We start from the raw sequence: 24,319 nt of genomic DNA on the forward strand, positions 1-24,319 counted from the left end.
CGCGCGCGCATAATATTTGTATTTTTTTTTTAAATAAAATTTCAAAACAATTTTTTTTACAAATAATTTTTATTAAAATAAAATAATTATACATTAATAAAATAATAATTTTGTACACAATTTATATTATTCATTCACATATAGAAATTTTGTCGCATTAAAATTTTGTTATACAGAAATTTTGTCGTATTAAAATTTTGTCATACAGAAATTTTGTTTTATGTATTCGATATACGTGGAATTTTGATGCTTCTTGTAAAATTTACTCTTCAAATTTAGTAATTTTGTTAACTTTGAATTTTGATGTTTATAATAATTTTAATTTCTAATTTTTGATAAAATTATAATTAAATTCTTCAAGATCAACGCACCCACTACGTATTTTAGTAGTGGGGCTCTGAATACTACGTAAATAGTAACTCTAACAGCGAAGGAAGTGAAGTTGTATAATAAAATAAAAAACAAGTATATAAGATAGTTCAACATAATTTAGTCGATTAATATGTTTTATCGTATTTTATTATTACTTTTCTTATATCACCTTTCTTCTTTAATCTTGCTGTTACGGTTGTCTTACGCAGAATGATTTTAATAAGATTTAACGTACGTTGCTATGAGATTAAATTAACAATGATGTATGTAATACATTGTTTAATTTTATAAATATTTTATTCAGTTTTTAAACACTCCTTTGTAATTATAATTCGAGTGAACGCGCGCGCGCATAAAAAAAATAGGTCCATGAATTTTTAGTTTTGATTAACCTGGGATAGAAATAAAAAAAATTTGTCAAACGCGTTTTAGGTTGTTTTTTGTTTTTCTTTCCGTAGGGGGAGGAAAAAGCTCTGCCAGCCGACGTCAGGCCTGCACTGACGGCAGTGCGGGGCTCTCACACTTTAAAAAACCTCCCCTCTTATTATGCAGGGGCCGGATCTAAGCCATATTGTATTTTTAGTTCCTGCTCGATCACCCAGGCACTCTACTATCCGAATTCGTATGACCGGAAGGCTTCAGGAGGGTGTCTCAGAGGTTGTAACTCAAATTTTTTAAATTGTATCACTCTTTGTAAGATTTTAAAGGTTTCTTTAAGATAAGGGAAATAATATTAATAAAAATTTGGTACGATGTACCCAAAATAGCGGCAGGATAAAATTTGGTTTTTGAAAAATATTATGTTGATAATTTAAGGAAAAACTGTCGCAAATAAATAATATTATAAAAATTTAATAAAGTTGACAATATCGAAAAAAATTTATTTAAAAGGATTTATGTATTAAATACAAAGTTTTCTTATTTACTTACATTTCATTTTAATAAATATTGGGAATGACCTCCTTCTGTTGTTTGACAGGGTGTGTGGGATGATACTGCATTATTCAATGATTCCCTACGGATATTTTGTGTTGATTCTCGAATTTTATTTTATAAATTATCGACATCTTGGGTCGTATGATAAACAATACTTTTGTAAAACGTATTTTCCAAGTTATTAGAATTTCATGTTTTGATTACCATTTTCAGTTATCAATAAAATAATTAATAATAATGTTAGTAAAACTAATATGTGAATTATTAATAAACAACGTCAATGGAGAAATAAAAATGTATCGAGATCTACAAACATTATATTTAATGTTTTATTTGTTTTTAATTAATTCGTAAATTTCTTAATAAATTCATGGACTATTACTACTAAATTTAGCTCAATCACGAGTCAATTTTTCTTTTTAATAAAACAAACAAAAAAAATTATATCAACTCAAAAGTTAATAGTTGACAGATTATGAATTTATTTTTTTTTAATAGACATACGTTAAAATTAATAAAATACAGCCTATTTTTTAAATAAACAAATAAATGAAATTCTATTAATTATAATTAATTTTTTTGTACATTTATATTATAAAAAAAGCCGACAAAATAAAATATATTGCATGGCTTTCCCAAGTATGCGGTCATGTCATACAATACTAATTACACAGCTTTTGCATTCTGTATATTTTTTTGTTAGTTAAAAAAAAAAATCTTTACATAAAACTACTAATTAATGATGTTAAAGAACAGTTTAGATCTGGAGTAACAGTACAAGGTGAAAAGATGAAGATGCTACGATTTACTGATGACATAGTAATTCTAACCGAGAGTAAAAAGGATTTAGAAGAAACAATGAATGGCACGGATGAAGTCCTGCACAAGAACTAACACATGAAAATAAACAATAACAAAACACAAGTAATGAAATGTAATAGAAATAATGTAGATGGACCGCTGAATATAAAAATAGGAAGAGAAAAGATTATGAAGTAGAAGAATTTTGTTATTTGGAAAGTAGAATTACTAAAGATAGACGGAGCAGAAGTGACATAAAATGCTGAATAGCACAGGCAAAACGAGCTTTCAGTCAGAAATGTAATTTTCTTACATCAAAAATTAATTTAAACATCAGGAAATTATTTTTGAAAGTCTATGTTTGGTGTGTCGCTTTATATGGAAGTGAAACTTGGACGATCAGAGTACCTGAGAAGAAAAGATTAGAAGCTTTTGAAATGCTATAGAAGAATGTTAAAAATCAGATGGGTGAATAAAAAGACAAATGAAGAGATGTTGAGGCAAATTGATGAAAAAAGAAGCATTTGGAAAAATATAGTTTAATTTTAACTATAAACAGACTTATAGGCTACATATTAAGGCATCCTGGAATAGTCGCTTTAATATTGGAGGGACAGATTGAAGGGAAAAATTGTGTAAGCAGGCAAAGTTTAGAATACATAAAAAAAAAATTGTTAGGGATGTAGAATGTACTGGGGTATACCGAAATGAAATGACTGGTACTAGATTGGGAATCTTGGAGAGCTGCATCAAACCAGTCAATTGAATGAAGACAACAAAAAAAATAAAATGAAAACAACTTATAATTTTGATGATGATCTTGCAATTTATTTGCAGTATGGTCAGTTCAGCATTAATAATGTGTCAACAAGGATAACGAGTTTAACTAATAGACCAACCCGTTTGCATTTTCATAAATGTTTGCATTTTCATAAATCACTTACATGTAAGTGTTATTTACACAAAAAAATAACTACAGACGATATGTTTATTTCATTATATGTTGAAAATAATTCTGTAGGCGATTAAAATAAAAAAAAATAAAAATTAATTAGAGTACCTTAGTATTACAAAATAATATTTAACGTTAGGTTAACATTTTTTTAATCTCTTCATTATGAACTGTACTATATTAACTTATTTATTCTCTTCTAAGTAACAACAGCCTACACTAAATTACTGTTCTGCTCCCTTTTTTTGATTGATTAGAAATGAATTTTATGTTGTCTGAAAAAATGTAAAAGATCTGAACCAAGAAATTTACTTAGGTGTAGTTGATGTAATTTAAAAAATATATATAACTTAAATTAAATATATATTAATTATTTATTTTAATTTTTACAGAGTTGACCGAAATGAAGTCACATTTAAAGTTGACCCAAGTCGTAACAGTCAAGGTTTAAATGCATCTGAAGTCGTTAAAAAAATTGGTATGTTATAATTTTTGTTCAACTAAACATTAGAACATTAATAATTTTCTGTATGGATAAAAAAAAAATATTAAAATGAATTACCTTTATTTAACTGCACATCCTCTCCCAGTGATTTTGGTAAAATTCTAGTTTTGTGCTTAAACAGTATAAAAGTATCTCTTTATGAAAAAGGTGAAAAAATCTAGCTCTTCTCCTTTCACCAGAAGACACAAGATGAGGATGTTGTACCCCTTGTACTCTCAAACTACTATTTATACATATTTTTATTTTAATGTGATGAATAATGTTAAATCCTAATATTTCTTTTCTAATAAGTTTTTAGGATGGCTGGATGGTTTTAAAAATGTTTATACCAAAATTCAACAAATATTCATTCACCTTCAAAAGTTTATTGGTATAGTTTTTATCAAAATGTTTTCTTCTCATCATCCTCTGATGTTCTGCTTGATGGACAGTTCTCTTATATATTTTCTGTCTTAAGCCTTCTTTTTCTTCTTGTAGTTTCAAATCTTCATTTCATCTATTAAATTCATCCTTCCTACTTTTCTTTCAACTTCATCTGACCCTTCCAATGCATTTATAGAGATTATATACATAGTATTTAGTTAACGTCTTCCTTAAGTCTTAAGTTCAGACTTTCATCGCATAGTAATTTCCTCTTCTTACCGAAGACATCCTATCTTCCTATATGAGTTAATCAAAGAAATTATTACATTTTCTTTTCCGATTTTCAAAAAAACTTAGCATCCATCCTTAACTCATGTACACATACCATAATATCAAGTTTCATAACTGCGAGATTTGTAAATAAAGTAATGAGACTAGTTTTTTTGGCAGCCAAAGTGGCAACTTTGGCTGCCAAAAAAAAAGTGAAACTTTTTAAAAATTGAAAAGGGCATATGGAGATGACACTCTGTCACGAGCCCAAGTTTTTAGGTGGTTTAAAGCATTTTCAGATGGCCAGGAATCAGTTGCAGACGATCCATGTTCTGGAAGACTGTTAACATCAAAAAGTGGCAACAATGTTGAGTGAAACAGAGACTTGATGCGGTATGATCAGCAATTAACTGTCACAATGATTGCCGAACAATTGAATTTGAACCATACCACAGTCCATCAGATTTTGACAAACAAAATGGACATGAAAAAAGTTTGTGCAAAATTCGTCCCAAAAAACCTCAGTGTTGAACAGAAAAAGAACAGGATGGAAGCATGCCACAATCTTCTAGAGCGAATTGAAAATGATCATGATTTTCTAAAAAAAATGTTATTACTGGTGATGATTCTTGGATATTTGAGTATGACTGCACTTTTGAGTACACTGCACTCTCAATTAATGAGTTTTCGGCAAAGAAAAACATTCCTGTTGTTCTTCAACCACCTTATTCACCTGACTTGAGTCCCTGCAACTTTTTCCTATTACCGATTTTAAAAAAACACCTCAAAGAACCCCATTTTGGAACAGTAGAATTCATAAAAAAAAGTGTAAAATATAAACTGAGGGTTAATAACACATCAGTTTTTTCCTCAACTCTATCTAGGTGTGGGTTCAGTTGAATTGATAGTTTTTATATCAGCATTATTAATATACATTACACCTGACCTTTCTCAATGTATAGTTTCTCTCTCTCTCTCTCTCACACGCATACACACACACACACACACACACACACACACACACATCCATTCATATACATAAAATTGGTATCTAGTAATTTTTATTGTTTTTTTGGATTCAGGATCGTCGTCCCTATGTTGAAGATAAAAACAAAAAAAATGGTTTCCCAAAGTATTTTTTTTTTCCTAATGTGTACGTTGTAATCTGTTCAAGTAGTGGACAATAAGCAACCTCCCATGGCCCTATGAGATGAGGATGTGATACATATGACATGTAAATAAGATGTAGTATTGTACAGACTTAGGCCAACCATTCCTGAGATATGTAGTTAATTGAACCCCCAACCACCAAAGTACACCAGTATCCATGTCTAGTATTCAAATAAAAGCAACTAGCTTTCAACCTAGGATTTCAACCTCAGAATATTTGTCTTTGAAAATCAGCTGTTAAATGACTAATTTGCGATGAGTTAACCACTAGTCCAGCCCAATGGGTTACCCAAACTATTGATACAGTTTCATTTTTAATATTCTATACTCTAAAATGGGAAAAGTAATAAATTTTAAAATCTATTATTGTATTAAAAATTATGTGTTTTGTTTTTTTACAGAGGGTATTAAACATCAATTAAAACGAGAAACTGGAGTAACAGTTACATCTGCTGGAATCGGTAATAAGGTAAGGCAAAAAAATATTAAATTAGATTTCTTATATTCATCATATATATTTATTTAAAACTAGCAGCTATTGCTAGATTTGAATATATATATATATATATATTAAATAAACACAATTGAAAGTTTGATAAAACATTATCAAAATGAACATTACGACACGTCACAGAATTTAGCTTTTCCTTTTACTTTCCCCCTTTTCTTTCCCCCTTTTCCTTCAATATCCCCAGTACCTTTCTCCATTTTCCCCTTTCCCCCTTCCTCTTCCTACTTTTCCCCATTTATTTTTTCTCCTTTCTCATTTCCATTTCCTTTTCCTGTTTTCCATTTTCCCTTTTACAATTTTTCCTTATTTCCCTTTTCTGATTTTTCCCATTCTCCCTTTTTCCCCACACGTTAATTGATCCAGTAGTTTTTTAGTCTTTAGTGGACACACATATCGGAAACATTGAAATGGAATCGTAAAATATCTAGTGTAGCGTGTGTTGCTTTTATGTCCAACAGAGAGCCCTGTTTTTCAAAAAAACATGTTTTTACCTGTCACAGGTGTGACATCTTAGGTATATAAAAACACGCGCGTATTTGAATGCAATGTTGTATCAAAATTTGAAAGCAGTCGGTAAAGAACTTTTGGAGTTTTAAGATTTTGAACAAACGAACATTTACATTTTTATTTATATAGAATATGAATTTAATGATACTACAGTTTAGTGCTAAATTTAATCCTCAGATTTTAGAAAATATGTAATTGTAACCATACCAAATAAATTAAAATGTTTAAAATTTCACAAAATAAATAATAAATGTTCTTCTATATACTCTCATCTGCTACATGGGTAACATTGTGACAATAACTGAATTCTTTTGCAACACATTGCAGCTTCATTATCATTGCAGCAATATATTGTCTTATTTTATACAAGTTACTGTAACTGTGATTCTGGTTTTCAGTTCATTCTCATTGACATATGAGAACCCGAGAATCTGCATAAGATTGTACAGTAGAAGCGAAATTCACCAATTTGTCCTTGAGGAGCATACAAGCGATAAATAATCTTGACCTTGATAATAATCTTTAATCCAAGGATAATAATCCTTGTTAATAATCTTTATTCATGGTAATAAAAAAATACTGTTAGCATAACCTTCATGCTTCATGATCTCAACCCACGCATCACCACTCATCCAGTTTCTTGGCAGAAACCAAGATTGAATAACTTCAGTAAGCTCCTTAATCACCAGATATGGCTCCCTGTAATTTTTGCCACTTTCCTAACCTTAAAATTACACTTAAAGTCGTAGAAAAGATCAAAAGAAATATGACAAAAACTTACGATGCTTACTAAAAATGATTTTAAAAAATATTTCTAGCAATGAAAAAATTTTTGGGATATGTTAAATCAAAAGGGACTTCTACTTTAAACGGGATAAGCCATTGAAGTTAATACAGTAAATATTTTTGTTTTTATTAGCTAAGGTCAGTTACTATTTTTTGATTAGACCTCATGTTTATCAGTGTATCTGTCATTTTTTTATCTATTTACAAAAGATAAATGATTTTTATAAATAAATAATTATAATACGAATAATTGAATGTATTTAGTTTTACAAATTTATTCTGTGTTTTATGTATATTGTTATAAAAATTTAAACATTTTCTTTTCTTTTATTTAAGTATGTAGACTAGAATAAATATTGTTACAAGTGTGATGATGATACATTACATTCATTCAGTTTTATTACTATTATTATTATTAGTATTTGTTTGTTATTTATTACTTTTTTTTCTACCTACACATATGTCATAACTGTGATGTGCTTCTATGTAACAAATATAAAATAGTTCTGTATCTTTCTTTCTTTTTTAAATATTATGGTGTCGTGTTTAAAACTCCATCATTGTTTTAACGTTTTTAAAAAAAAGATTTTGGTTAATTTTATTAAAGGTTAAGAATGAATTTATTTAATTGGGATTTCTTGAATCTGTTTGATATTGTAAGTGTTTTATGTTAAATATTTGGTTTTTTTATTAGTCTAAATTTTATTTCATTATTTTAAATTAGTTAATATGAAATAATTTTTGATATTTTATAAATTTAATTTTTTGAATATTTTTTTTTAACTAAAATTTGTCATGTGTTAAAATGATTGAATATTTGCCTTTCAGTAAACTGTAAATTTTTTTATATAAGATGAAATAAATTTATGATAAATATTTATATTGAAAATGTTCCTCTGAAAAGTAATAAAAATTTTAGTTTTATTTTTTATTAGATAATCCTTTTTGTTTACATCACTGTATATATTAAAACGATTTTAAAAAATCCTTTTACAAATATTTATGTAAATGATTCCTGAATAGTTATTTACGTAGATAGTTGTTACAAATTTCCTTCACCCAGAGTTTTTTTTTTTTTATGAAGGGGATTTAATGATTATAGTTAAAAAATAATGATCATTTTGGTTAAAAATTATCAAACCGATAACTTTAAACTTTCTGAATATCTTTTATCTGATGCAATATTTGTAAGTATTATTAATACATATCCTTTTAAAAATGAAATTTTATTGGATAATTTTGTGTTATTTAGTTTTCACGATAATATTTTTTCTTCTGATGCAACATTTGTTAAGTTTTATTAATGTTTTTGAAAATATAAATTTTATTAAATAATGTGGTGTAATTTAAGTCATTTTTTATGACTTTTGTTGGAGTTATAAAAATATGTTTAAATAAATAAAAAGTACAGAGATTTACTAATTTAAAATTGTCACATTGCATTTTTTACAATTTTTTTTTTAGTTGAAAATTTTCTGTCAGATCAACTAATAATATAAATATCATGCTACTGTTTGTTGGTATGAATTTTATGAAATGAAAGAAATCTAAGCAACAATTTTAATTTAATATAATATTATGGTACTTATGTATTAACGCCACTGCAGCTACAGCTTTATTTAACAACAAAGTAGTCAATCGGATTTCGGTGGAAAATGGGCACATATAGAGTTTAACATAGATTCAAAACAGTCTCTTTATTAATTTTAATAAATGTTATTTATAATTATTTATTTTATAAATATAATTTAACCAAACTTAACCTACGCTCGCTAACCTTGACTAATTAACAGGAGTGTTTTGATTATTTAAATAATAAATAATTGCAATAATTACTGAATTTATTAAATAAATACTCAAAAAATTACGGTGTTAATTAGTCAAGGTTAGCGAGTGTAGGTTAAGTTTGGTTAAATTATATTTATAAAATAAATAAATATAAATAACCATTTATTATTATAATTAATAAAGAGACTGTACATTTTCCACCGAAATCTGATTGACTACTTTGTTTTTAAATAAAGCTGTAGCAGCGATTGTGTTAATATGTAAGTACCAATATTATTTATATACATATTACATCAACCAGCAAATGCCTTATATCAGTTGTTGATGATATCAAATTTACTGTGACATGTGAAAAATGTCATTCATGATGAGGACTCAAACCTGGATTCTTTGGATGAAAGGCTGAAACATACTTTTCTACAAGTGATTGGAAAAGATCTCGACAAAATAATGAAATAAAACTGATATAATAGTTTTAGTAAAATAAAAAAAATAATTATGTGTATTGTTATTGTTAATTTCTAACATTTATATGTATTTTCCTTTTTTTTTAATTTTAGACGAAATTACCACCACAAGTAATGCCATTATTAGCTGAAAATGATCAGCAGTTATATATATTATCATTTGTTTTAATCGGTGTGGTTGGAGCAGTTGTCGTTTCTGCTGCAGCTTTGTATATTATAAGACGTCATGCTCATTCGAGACAGAAAATACAAAATTTGACTGCACATGATACTGAAGCCAGTAAAGATTATCAGGTTTGAATCTTTTTTTTAAATGTTTTTATCTTTAAAACAAAAATGTAAATTTTTAAGTTAGAATTATAATCGTGATGAATCAGACTAAATGCGATCAGTTGTAATCCAGATGTATAAAATTTTGGATAAATCAAAAATATCTATTGAGATTTCACAATATATTTGAACTTTGTGAAGTTCAGAACATTATTTGAAATCATTTTTAATGTACGTAAAATTGTAATTAAAACAAAAGTAAAATTTACATTTTATTTTAATTTATTCTCATTTTTTCATTTTTACTGCAATTACAAAAAGAAAGATCAGTATGAAAATCACAGAAAGAAAAGAAATCATGAAAAGAAAAGAATAACATTAGTCATAATTGAAATTGTAACAATAATGATTACAGTTGATCTTTCAAAAGTTCTGAATTACTGTACATAATAAAAAAAAAAATGTAATTGACTTGGCTTGATTAGTAGTTTCTTCATTGTGAAAATTTTGTTAATGATGATAAATATCACTAGAATTCAAATTTTCAGCTGTTAAAAATTCAGTTACTGTACATATTTTTAAATGCGTGTCACAGCAGCATACTTGAATGTATAACAGAAGTTCTTGACAAAGAATAAATGAGTGGAATTCAACAGCACATAACATAAATCATAAAAATTAGATCAAATATTTCATTAAAATGTGATGATTTAAAAAACTTGTTGATGACTGAAATTATAAAAGATAAATCACTGGACCTTTAATATAGAAAAATAATTGTATTAAGACATGTAGAAATGTTAACTTTGAATATAAATGATTTTATAACAATAAATTGGAGATAAATACTGCTTCTAGAGCAGTTAATCCTTGGAATATATACTAATCTAAAAACAAAATTAGTTAGATTAATTTATAAGATTTTAATTATGATGTGACAGTGAAATTTTATATATTCAGTTCCAATAGCACATTGTTTTTTATAAATGCTTTAATTGAAAAGATACACATCAATTTTTTCATGATGGTTAAAGATTCAAGAGTTTGGTACCAGATGGAATGCAAGGATATCAAAGGAAATTTTATCCTTCGATTAATTGCAGAGCCTGGACATCAGTCCCTTGCTACTGGTTTTTTCCATTTATCTGGCGGGTATTTAAGTTTTAGTGTGATTATATATTTATTTTTAATTTAAGATTGATGGAGTTTCAGAATGTATTCCAATCCTTTGTAAATCATATTGTTAAAGTATTTTACTCTGGTTATTCCTTGAGAGATTAGCAAGGTATTTGTGTCCCACATCTGAAGCGATTTCCCTTCAGTCTGTCCACGAAAGCCATTTGGTGCTAATCGCCTTTCATTCTAACAAGAGTGTTACCTGATGGGGTCCTAGTTTTGTGGCAGGTCCAATGCAACTCTTTGTGGAGGGAGTCGCATGTAGTGTCTACAGGCGATTGCCTAACTAGTGATTGTGGTACCTGACTGATAGGTGTCATTCAGGGCTACCACTGCAGATTTTAAAAATTATCTTTTTTTCTGAGCCATTGTATAGATGTAATATCACAAACTGAAATAGAAAATACTTTACACTTTTCAGTTTTATCTATCTATACACCATTAGTCATTTCCAATGCCTTCCTCCTATCAGACTTGGATGTTTGTTCCTACCTTTTTCATGTGGCCATATTCTCTTTTGTTAGTTTCTATTTCTTACTCTTGTGTATGCTGCATTTCACCAAACAGTGTCTTCTTTGTCTGAAGGTGTTAGATTTATCTATTTAGAAAGTTAAAAATGTTAATTTATCTTTGTATTTTTTATTTATGAATGTAAAATCTTTGCTACACATGATTGGTCACTTATTCTTAGTAAAAAGAAAATCCACCTGCAATCCACCAGACAGCAGAACTATTTTTATACTTAATAAAATACTTCAGCTTATGAGAAAGGACTTTATTATGCTTCCACTTTTTGTTTGTTCAGGATAAACAAAAAACTACTCTATCAATCACAAACAAATTTTTACCCATGTTTCTTGGCATAACTGAGAAGGTTTTTAAATATATTTCATTTTGAATATATATACAGTAGTGGAGATTTGCAGGTTAAAATGCAAACAACATTAATGCATTGAATTAATGAACTGTGAACTGTGAGTCTCTATCACTATGTGAGCTGAGTTTGAACTGAATGATTCGAATCAATGGAATGAAGTTGTAAATTAAAGATATTCATTAAGGAAAAAAATAATAATCCTTTTACTTCATTATTACGTTTCTGCCTCCATGGCAAAAAGTAAGTTATGAATTTTTGCCGACAAAGGTATGTGTAATTTAATTACCATAGCTACTATTACTCTTTGTTTTTGTAATTTGGTTTCTTTTTCAGGTTTCTATAAAGCCTGAACACCTTAATTGTTACTTATCAGTATTATTATTACAATCATGAGGGTAACAAACAGTGCAGAGATCCAGGGGGCAGAGTCCTCTGGGTAAATGGAAATGGCGACTGAAACGAGCTCTGTGGGTGTCCAAGGCGCCATCCCCCTGTAACATGGGAATGGTGAGCGAAGCGAGCTTTGCACCCACGGCATAGGCCTCAAGGAGCCACTTAGTTGGCTATGGGGTTCGCCTGGGCTGACCTAGGCCCTGAGGGTTCAGTTTCTGGCTAGATGGGCTGGCTAGTTTATTATAACTGAATTTTTTTTTTACAAAAAACAATATTACTACATCAATGAATTTCTAAATAATACTAATTTTAAATAAATAAATTTTGAACTGTGAATTATTATGTATTTTTTTAATATAAATTCTCTTTTCATGAATTTACATTATTATTTCGTGCACTTATATTTTTAATTTATTAAAATGGATTTAATCATATCTATCTTTTACTTTTATAATTAATTTAATATTTATTATGTGATGCTGCAGATCAAGATTTTATCTCAAATTCCCTTGATCCATTCTGGTAATGCTAAGGAAGTTTCCTCTTTTTATACATGGAGTAGCATATCAACCTGTTCCTGACTTGTCTACACAGTATAATATTATATATCAATCAGAAAGAAAGATTTATTTATTTCATAATCCTGTTCTAAGGAAAGTTTACAGTAAAAAATGTTATTTTATAATCCTAATATATCAGGTGTCCCAAATGTTGCTTGACTGAGAATATTTGTATTTCATGTTGTTTAAAAAATTTCATATTTGTTAGGGTGGTAACCCTACTTAAGTTTTCATTTTTTCCAGTTGATTGAGTAGTTCATTGTTTATGTTTACCAATGTTGTTCTGTAAATTAAGCTTGAACTGTAAACCAGCAACCGAATATGTTTTTCTCTTATAATGTTAGTGGAAGACCAATATAAATAGTGATGAAGTCATTCAGAAATTTGTATAAAAATTTTCTCAAACTCCAGCACCATCCAGACAAACAGTCTACAACTTGAATAAATGACTTGAGACAACAGGAAGTGTATGCAATTTTCCAAACAGCAGGAGATCTAAAACTGCGCGAGTGAAGATAACTTAACAACCATTGTCAAATCAGCTATTCAGAGCCCAAAGAAATCAATTCATAAAAAATCTGCTGAGTTGGATATTGCTTGAAGTAGTATGTATTGTATTTTGAAAGCATTGAAACTGAAAGCTTATCGTCTACAATCACATCAAAGTTTAATGGAAGAAGACTTCGAAAGGCATCTTGAATTCTGTGAATGGTTTGTAATACGCTGTGAGGCAGAGCCTAACTTTCAAAATCACATTTTGTGGATGAATGAAGCTTCCTTTAAACTAAACATTTGTATTGATCGTCGTAACTTTGTGTACAGGAATGACACAAATTTGCACAAAGTATTTCAGTAAGAACTAAATGTTCCAGACATCGATATTTGGGCTGGTGTACAGAGTGTTGGCATTATTGGTCCATACTGTTTCAATCGCTATGTAAGTGGTAATTTCACTTAAATAATGTTTTCTCTAATTAGCCTAGAGATTTGCAATAGTTGACGCAAATAATCGAATATGAATTTGAAGTGTTAAACGCAAACAAAGATTTGTGTAAAAAATTGCTGTAAAAATGTACTGATGTACATGGGCAGCATTTTTAGGATCTCGTAAGGTTTTAAAAAAATTTATATAAATTTTACTATGTGTAAAACACCTATTGTTGATTCAATAATACAAGTATTGTTTTCTGCTTTTTGAGATATTGTATTTCTCGATCAAGCAGTTTTTAGGACACCCAGTAAGAAAAAAATATGGTAAATGGTTATCGAAATAAACCAGGAAACAATAAAAACTGCTCAAAAATTGTTAACAAATAAAATTTACAACTAGGTGTGCATTTTGATTATTAATCTATTATCTATCATTATTAATCTATTATTAATCATTATCTATAGATAGTAAAGAAATTGTTTATTAAAACCATCCAACTCAGAGTCTTCCAAATGTATTTTTTAACATTTCTTTTTTTACAATTTATTCATGTTATAATTTTAACTCACACTTATGTTTTTTTTTTAAGGATTTATGCAGAGCTCGTATGACTGGAACTAAACCACCTCAAGAAGTAACACCAGCTGCTCAAAGAATTGCAAGTTTATCCAGAGAATCTGACAACAGTCCTTCATCACGATCTAGCACATCATCATGGTAATTTTTAGAGAATGTTATTTTATAAGAAAACTAGTAAAAAGTATCCTGTTCTAATACAACTTAAAAAAAATTTTAATCTATTTTTTTAAAAAATATTTTGTTTTATGTTTGTGAAAAATAGTTAACCCTTAATTAGTTTAGTTACTCAAACATAAAATAATTTTAACTAAAAAAAAGATATTATTACAGCTTTTGAATCACTGTATTATATTAATTTCATGCTTTAATGTTTTATATATTTTTTTTTAAATATAAGAAAAACAGACTTAAATTTAAAAATTACATAAAGATTATGAATAAAAGTATTTTTTACTATACAATCATCCACACACCGTCCACACTTTCTTCTACCAATCTCTGACAGATTCATCTTTAATCAGATTTATAGATGGAACGAGGTTTTCCATTTTGTTTCACTTATTTATATATTTTTTAAATGTAAGTTGAAGGCTTTGCAGAGGTATTTTCATAAATTTTCCAGTACTGTAACATTTGATTTTAATCCAATGGCTTCATGACAATGTTATGAAAAATGCACATTTATTTTAATGTTTATACTGAAAAAGAAGCAAAACTTATCTTTTTCATATTAAATGTTTTAACTTTTTTTCATAAAGTAGATTTTTAGAGATGTATTTTGTCGCAATTTTCCTAAGGATATCCAAAATCAACGATCATTTTCATACAGTCTGATGTCTATAATTTAGTTTATATTTTTTATCGTCTCATAATTTGTTAATAACTTATGAATACAAATAAAAGTGAAGTGAGGGTTAGGAATCAAACCAAACAGATTTCAAAAATAATATGAACATTCATCATAAAACAAATTTCAAAAATAGTATTACATTCATCATACACTATTTAAGGGAGTCATAATATCTTTCATTAAGAAATATGAGAACAATAAATACTTAATCTATATAAATAAAAATGTAAATGTTTGTCTGTTCTAAATCTTAAATCTCCAAATGTTCTTCACTGATTGCTTTGAAATTTTGACACAACGTTGCATTCGAATACACACGTGTTTTTATATACCTAAGATGTCACATCTCTGACAGGTAAATATATGCTTTTTTTGAAAAATAGTGCTATCTGTTGGACGTAAAAGCAACATATGATATACTAAATATTTTACGATTCCATTTCAGTGTTTCCGATATGTGTGTCTGCTATAAACTAAAAAACTACTGGACTGATTTACACGCGGGGAAAAAGGGAGAAAGGGAAAAATCGAAAAATGGAAACGGGAAAGAATTGTAAAAGGAAAAAATAAAAAAAGATAAAAGGGATGAAGGTAAAAAAGGAAGAAGGGGAAAATGGTAAAAAGGGAAAACAGGGAAAAGGAAATGGAAAAGGGAGAAAGGGGAATAAGGGAAAGGGAAAGGGGACAAAAAATGGGAAAGGGAAAGGTGTAAATGGGGAAACAGAAGGGAAAATGGGAAAAAATGAAAGGTAATATGGTAAAAAGGAAATAGGGGAATAGAAAAGAGAAAAGGGAAATAGGAAGGGAAAAAGGGAGAAAGGAAAAGAAAGGAGAAAAGGGAAAGGCTAAATTTTGTGAAGTTCCATAATGTTCATTTTCATCAAACTTTCAGTTGCGCTCATTTAATCTATATATATATATATATATATATATATATATATATATATATATATAAAATCTAGCAACAGCGAAGCATTGCTGCGTCTGCTAGTGTTTAAATAAAATGTAGGCCAGACTTTAAGTTAAAACAAATTTTATGTGGAAGAACAATTTTTTATTTTTCCCAAACAAGAGTACTTGAATGGCATTCCAGCACCAGTGCACCCTTGATTCCTCATCAGACTGCCTGATTTTGATGAATATTTATTTAAATTGTAAACAAAGTCCCTGTTAAAAGATTTGTTTTAATAAAAAATTACATTATCTAGTAAGTGTTTTAAAGTTGTTCATAATTTTTTTTTTTGTTGTCATCAGTGCTGCAGTATTGGATTATTACAGTCTAAGGGATATTTAGCTTGTGTCATGTGGATATTAACGGTTTTGACAATGCCATTCTAAAAATTATTTTACGTTAATTTAAGCAGAAAGTGTCATGTAACTAGTAGAATTTAAAAGGTATAAAACAAGAAAAAATGAACAAGCTTGGTAAATATTTTCTTTGTAATTGTGACAAAGAAAGTGTTAATAATATTACAAACATTTTTTTAAAAATTAAAAAAAAAATTCTTTATACTTGTTAGTCATACATTAATCAAATTATTATCATACATTGCATAAGTTTAATTAGTAGGTTAATTTGGATTTAAAATTAAAACCCTGCATAGCTGTTTTGTAGATTTTGCAATTTTTTACACCCACACCCTTAATTTATTCCCGTATGGGGGGATGATTGCGAAAGTAATGGTGGAATATTGTATTGTCAGCTGACCTTAGTAACTGTGAAAAATTTTATCAATTGGCAATGTCAGGAAGTATGTTAAATTAAGGATGCAAGATTTGAGGCCAAACGTGAAAAAAAAATTTAAAAAACATTATGAGTTAAAATAAAGTAAGTACAAAGCTAGTCATTTTTTGAAACCAGTTAAAAATGCCTTTAAATTATGTGGTTTTGATTTATTTGATAGAAATTGATTGTATTATTGATTTTTTGTCTTGATGAATTTTTTTGCAGTGAGTTCCAAAGATAAGTTGTTTTTTTTTTTGATAGTATGTTATTTTAATTATTTTTTATTTTTTTTGTAAATATTTATCCAAATTTTGGTTAATTTTATTTATTTTTTTTTTGTTTTAAATTTTCTGTTCATTTATATGGATTAGTACAACGCATTCACGTATTTCAATCAGAAGTAATAAAAGTTTTCCAGATGATGTTACCAGCCTAAACCAGGATTCAATTCAGGAACATACTATATATCGTACTATAACATTCCCAGTTGAGTCTCTGAGGTAACCTAATATTATCAGTTGTATGATTCTTTTTCTTCAAACTGATTCTGTTACTCTATTATTTTCCGATGACTTAATGTCAGTTATAATTACTGTACATATAAACATTTATATAATCTTTTTCTCTTTTTAATTTTAAATAATTTAAATGTTTAATTACAGAAAAATCATCTATCATGTTAAATAATTTTTCAGTGCGTAGAATGTTAAAAAAAAAATTTCTATAATAAATTACTTAAAAAACACTACAAACATCTTCATCTATTTAATTTCTATCTTTTATATAAAAAATGAAAGTATATTTCCATATAAAATTATAATTATTTGGAGGGAAATGTAAATAAAACTTGTTTTTATGACTATATAACTTGTTAGTAAATTAATTTAACCAATTCTGAAGTTAATAATTTATTTTTATTTTTAACCTGTTAAATTTGATTCTTTCTCTAGAAAGTGACATCCCCTTTCTAACGTAATTAATTTTTCGTTTTATGCTTTGTTTTGCTGTGTAACACTTCAAGAGGGGTTTCGATTGAACCTATTATTCTGAATTCTATTTAATTGTTTTTTCTTTGTTATTAAAACAGTAAAATTTAACTGCACAATATACTTTCATTTTACTTTGTGCAAAGTACAAGTATATTATTGCTTTTCTAAGTATAAATGGAATTGATCAGTGTTTACTACTAATGCCAAGCTATAATATTTATACATTCATGTATTTTATTTTCGCTTTCTGATTTTAAATAAAAATAAATATGTTCTAGTCTTTCGACTTGTATTTGTTCCTAGCCGATTCATTTTTTTGCATGAAAATTTTCCTTGCTTACAAGTATTTGCTTTTTATTTATACCTTACTTCATTTATATGTTAAGTTTTTACTACCAAAATAACAAAATTCTGTTTTTACAAAGTTTACAAGCTCAAACCGATCTATTTCAACTCTTTACAAGATTCTTCCTCAAAGTCTCTTCTCTCCTATTCTTTTTTGATACCTATTAATTTGAATTTTGTTGACCGACCTTATTTTCAACTTCATAAGGTTGATGTGTTTGAATAATCAAAAATATTTATTATTTTATTCATTCAATAAAAATTAACTATGCTCAGTAGAAATAATAAACATACAGAATATAATGGCCTGTTTATAAACTAAAGACACTGTTACATAAACATATGATGCACATGTGTAACTTGCACATCATGTGCAAGTGATACATGTGGCACAGAGATCTAATATACAGATCTAAGCTGTGGTTCCTGTGCTTAAAATGCACTCTGCTCTATCTTTTGTAGCGAAATAATTTTAATTTTAATAAAGTATTCTTTACAAACAGAAAATTAAATAATTTGAATCTTCTATTGTTAAAAATATAAACAAATTCTAGTTTCTTTATTTAATCTTCTATAATTACAACTAATTATAGAAAACAATTTTAATTCTCTGTGTACAAAGAGAATTAGGGAAGTTCTGCAATATGATCATCATATTTGATGATCACCTATGATCATCATAGGTGATTACTAGTTAGTGAATGTTTAGACAGGTCCTACACTGTAGCCACTGTAGTCTCAATGTCACTTGCCTTTTAACTGTGTTAATGAAAAGAAGTAGTGGTCAAAAATGAATACTAGGCAGTTTTACGCATGGGTAATTGTTAATTGTTTAAAGGAAATAACTCCTTTGCTTGGAGAAGATTGTCCTTATTATACAATATTTACGTGGTACCAAAAATTTGAAAAAGAAAATGTTGACCTTAAGGACAGTCTTCGTATTTGACTGAAGGTAACATTGTTGCAGTTCAAAAAATGCTTAAGACAGACAGGTGTATGACCTATCACCAAATAGAGGTGTCCTGGGGCATTAATGCACCGGCAATTCATGTTATTCTGCAAGATCACCTTCAAGTTAGAAAACTTTATATCCTTTGTACTATGAAATGCTGAAAATGGAAAATCTTCCTGTGTGAACAGTTATGACAGGTGAGAAGTACGGTTGTGACATTCCAATTAAGCCTCAGTAAACAAAGTGTGAATGTTCGAAGATGAGAAGACTCCCCAGGGCTGTTCGAAAATCCAGATCACTTTAAAAGAGAATGGTGGCTGTATTTTTAGTGTGAGAGGAGTTTTAAAGTGAGTTGTGTTGGAAAGTCAGAATACATTAACAAAAGAGTGGTATACGAGGAATGCCTGCCTAAAGTTGTTGAACTCTTAAGAAGGTACCCAAACTCAAGGATGGATACATAGTTTCTTCACCGTGATAATGCTCCAATGCACACTTCAAAGTTTGTTTCGAATATTGGCCAACACTGGAATAAAATTGTTGGACCATCCTCCGTATAGTTCTGACCTTGCTCCAAGTGACTTCGTGCTATTCCCCCTGGTGAAGAATACACTGAACGGGATTTTATGAGTGATGATGACCTGCTAAGAGCTTGGGACGATGAGTGTGCTCAGATCTCTAACAAAACATGGCAGGCCATCTTTGAAGATGGTTTTTAATAAATAAAACATTCAAAAGTTTTTACAACCGGTAATAGTTTTCTTTTATTTTACAACAATCTTAACAGTAGTGTTAATTCCTGATTATTGATGTTAAATTTTGGATTATTAATTATTTCACAAGTACTGAGCTTATTTTAATGAAAAATAGAAAAATGATTGTCTATTTGTATTTTTTTTTTTTTGTAATTTAACATAATTAAATAAATATAATGTAAATTAATTATAAGAAAAATTTCTTTTGAGAGGTAATAATTGTAAGCATACCTAAGCCTTTTTAAATTTATTTATTTTTTTTGTAAATGATATACCACATTAACAAATGTACAGTTTGGACATTGTACATTTAAAAATGCATTTATGTTATGTAACATTTTTTTAATTTAATGCAATACCTATTGATTTCATTTCAGTTTTTTCATTTTTTAAATTTACTTTTTTTTTATAAAATTCAGATTTTTGTTTTATCATCTGCAGCATAATGTTTTAATGTCATCTGCAACATTTCTACCATAACTTTAATATAAAGTAATACTTAAAATGATTTCTTGTAACAGTTTGATAACCTCCTTTTCTACAGAACTTTTGTGTGTGTGTGTGTGTGTGTGTGTGTGTGTGCCATGTGCATGTGTGTAGGTTGATTCAGGGAATTTGTTCTGTATTCTGTATGGAAGAAAAAATATTTTAGTGGAGAATTTTGGATCTGTTGATTTTATATACATATAATGCTTTTACACCACCAAATACAGTTCATAAAAAGTAAGAACACTTACCTAGTTGTTTGACAAATTTTTATGAACCTTATTTGGTAGTATAAAAATATTATTATTATGTAATAAAATAATAATTACTTGATACAGTAGTTGTAATGACAATAATTTATGCATATGTTACCTTCCCGATGAATATAGCTAGAATAGTTGTATTAAAGGGAAAAGAATGGTGATTATATAAAAAAATGAGGTATTGGGTATTTTGCAAATCGTTATGTATTAGTACATAATCTTTATGTATTAGTTCATCTATACCAAAAAAAAAAAAAAACATATGTGTTTGTGTACTTATATGTGTGTGGTTCTGCTTTTGTCTTTATATCTTAGGCTTGACCGAACTGATTTTCTTCAAATCTGGCTCCAAATATTTCTATATATGGGACACTGATCATATTATTTTTTTTTAAATTCATTAAGTGAGTGGGGGGGGATATTGTGAAGAAACCAATTTTAATTTTCTTCAGAGGCTATTCAGAAAAAAATTTATTTAGGGAAATTTGTTATTTACATTGCATATATGAATAATTCATAAATGTTTTTCAAAAAATTAACCCCATCTCTTAAAATATGTTGTTCTTTTGTTTTAAATTAACCTCCGCCTCTTGAAATATGTTTTTACATTCAGTTTTAATATTTAAATAAAAGAATTTGATATTCTATACATCATATACGAGGGCTATAAAAAAAGTCTATAATTTTCCAAAAAGAGTGTTAGATTTAAAAAAAAACTTTACTTAAGCAAATAAGCTTAACCTATTAGTCCAACCAAATTATACTTAGAGAAAAAAAAATTGGACTTTTGTAAGAGGAAATGGTAAAGGGTTGAATAATAAACGTAAAAATAAATGCATAAGCACAGGTGGTGGGGGTGATTTGGGGAGTTGAAAAAAAAATTTTCCAATATGAAAGTTGTAGATCGTGCAAAAATCTACAACTTTTGTAGAGGTCACTTTTTAACATAACCTCAAAATTTCTGAAAAAATGCGAAAAAACTTTTTTCTTTGTTTTTTATTTTTCATTTCCTCAAAAATAATTTAATTTTGACGAAACTTTGTGAAAGTACATATACCTTTCTGTGTCTTAAATAACCACAAGTTTTTTTGATATCAACTTTCACCGGAAATTACAATAATACAATTTTTCACCCATTTTCAACCCCTCCAAATCAACCCTCCACCATCCTTGCTCATACATTTATTTTTTTTACGTTTATTATAAGCCCCTTTACCATTTGTACTTATAAAAGTCCAGGTAAAAATTTTTTTCCTCCTCTAAATGAGTTATTTCGATCTGCCTTTATATTTGATTATTAAAAACAAATGTTTACAAATTTATTCCTACCTTTAAAAAATATATTCTGTATTTTTTATTTTCTATTTAGGCTCTAACTCTTTTTGTTTTTATTGTTAAAATATTTTTTTCTATTTTTCTTTATCACTTTAAGGGTGATTAAAAATTCTAGTAGTTTTGGCCTGTAGACCCACCAGGGTGGTCTAGTGGCGAACACATCTTCCCAAATCAGCTGATTTGGAAGTTGAGAGTTCCAGCGTTCAAGTCCTAGTAAAGTCAGTTATTTTTATATGGATTTGAATACTAGATCATGGATGCCGCTGTTTCTTTGGTGGTTGTGTTTTCAATTAACCACACATCTCAGAAATGGTCTCACTGAGATTGTTCAGGACTACAGCTCATTTACACTCGTACATATCATCCTCATTCATCCTCTGAAGTAGTATCTGCACGGTAATTACCGGTTGCTAAACAGGAAAATGAAAGAAACATGGTTTGGCTCCTAAAATGTACACTGGGCCCAAAATAAGAAGTAATTTTTATATTACTATCATAAAATTTTTACTTAATTTTTCAATGTATTTTAATAATTCTTTTTTTAAAATTTTTTTTTAGTAAATTTTTTTTTAAAATTGACTCCACAGAGTAAGTGAGCCCCAAAATAAAAGACCTTTTATTTGAAATTTCAAAATTTTGTTGCTTAAATCTTATTTTGGTAATCATTATTAATAAAAAAAAGCCCCACTGATACAAGGGCCACAAAATTTTTAAAAATTCAGAAAATGTTTTTACTTATATTTAAACATTAATTATAAAAATAAAAATAACATTCTTAGTGTTTTGATTGCAATATGAAAGTTGTCAAGTTGTATTGTATCACATGATCGGCATAGCAGGAAAATTTTTAATGATGTATCTTTTAATTTTAGCATTAAGCACCCTAAATTATATTCATAAAATTGTAATAGAGTAACTTTTTGACAGTTTTAATTACAATATTGCACATAATAAAGCAGTATTTTTATTTATAATCATATTAAATAGAATAACTACAGATTTTAAGCGCATTTTAAATTCTATCTTTCGTATTCCTAACATTATGTTGTAACCTGTTTAACCAATAAACAATAAACAACCTCCCCCTCTGGTCCAATGAGAGGAAGATGATATATATGACATATAAATGAGGTGTAATCTTGACCATTCCTTAGGTGTGTGGTTGATTGAACCACAACCACTAAAATACTCCAGTACCCATTGTCTAGTATTCAAACTCATATTCAAAGTAACTTACCTTTACTAGGATTTGAATCTCAAAACCTTCATTTGACCTTGAAAATCAGCTTTTATACGATTGATTTGCAACAATAATTTAATCACTAGACCAACCTGGTAAGTTATTTTAAGTTAAGGTTATTTTTTTAAATAAGAAAAAAGTTTGAAGTTTCAGTTGTTTTACTGGGTATTATCGTTTTATTAGGTTAAAAATAATGTTTATATATTCATTTATGATTAAATTTTTATGAGTTATACGTTAATCTTTAAAATACATGAAGTAAAATTTGTAAATATTGTACATCACTTTATGAAAAAGGAAGTATAGTTTTTCCCAGCTTTAAAGTTAAAATTGTTTTTTTTATATTGAAATGTTACTATATTATTTTGAAGATATGATATATATGTAAAATCATGCATTAATTATTTTAATGGCTATAAATAACATTTTATTAGATAATTCATATATATTATTTTTATAAATTCATATTTTCAGGAGTGAGGAGCCAGCGTTGACAAATATGGATATATCAACTGGACATATGGTTTTGGTAAGATTATTAATATACCACTTTATCAATTTTTATTTTATTTTAAAAACAAAAATTAATGAATTTTAATATGATACCAGTAATAATTGGTACATAAGTTAAAAATTAATATTTTTACTGTACAGATTTTCCCCGAATTTCCCAAAATATGGGATATAGCTTTTATAAATTTCTTTAGGTTAAACTTGAACAAAATTTAAGTTAAAATAACAATAAAATTCACTTTAACAACATTGACCAGGAAAACAACGTCCTGTTTAACTCGACATTTTGATATCTCATCCATTTTGTGTTTGTAATGTGGCTATAATGAAATAAATTTCTGTTTTCTATACAGTAAGGTTTCTTGCTTTTAGGTAGAATGATATATTTATAATGGTTTTTAGTGAAGTTTCTCTATTACAAAATAGTGGCCAGCCAGCCTCTGTGATGTAAGTGGTAGCATCTCAGCCTTTCATCTGGAGGTCCTAAGTTCGAATTCCGGTCAGGCTTGGCATTTTCACACACATTACAAATCATTCATCTCATCCTCTGAAGCAATACCTAACTGTGGTTGAAAGAAAAAAAAATAGTGGCCGGTAAATGAAATACAATATAGTCATTATTATTTGAAAAATAACTGCTTAACACTGATTCGA

At 28.0% G+C, this 24,319-nt stretch overlaps 1 protein-coding gene across 1 annotated transcript in view; it reads left to right on the forward strand.

The window, feature by feature from the left end:
* Positions 1-24,319, forward strand: part of LOC142334035 (uncharacterized) — a 211,311-nt gene that overhangs the window by 162,878 nt on the left and 24,114 nt on the right. Inside the window, exons 15-20 of the mRNA XM_075381700.1 lie at positions 3,454-3,539; positions 5,771-5,838; positions 9,522-9,722; positions 14,225-14,352; positions 17,162-17,290; positions 23,627-23,681. Of these exons, the coding sequence (XP_075237815.1) occupies positions 3,454-3,539; positions 5,771-5,838; positions 9,522-9,722; positions 14,225-14,352; positions 17,162-17,290; positions 23,627-23,681 (667 nt within the window). The remainder of the gene's footprint in view (positions 1-3,453; positions 3,540-5,770; positions 5,839-9,521; positions 9,723-14,224; positions 14,353-17,161; positions 17,291-23,626; positions 23,682-24,319) is intronic.

The sequence above is a fragment of the Lycorma delicatula genome, chromosome 13, assembly GCF_047948215.1.
Source record: "Lycorma delicatula isolate Av1 chromosome 13, ASM4794821v1, whole genome shotgun sequence".
Classification (NCBI taxonomy): Eukaryota; Metazoa; Arthropoda; class Insecta; order Hemiptera; family Fulgoridae; genus Lycorma; species Lycorma delicatula.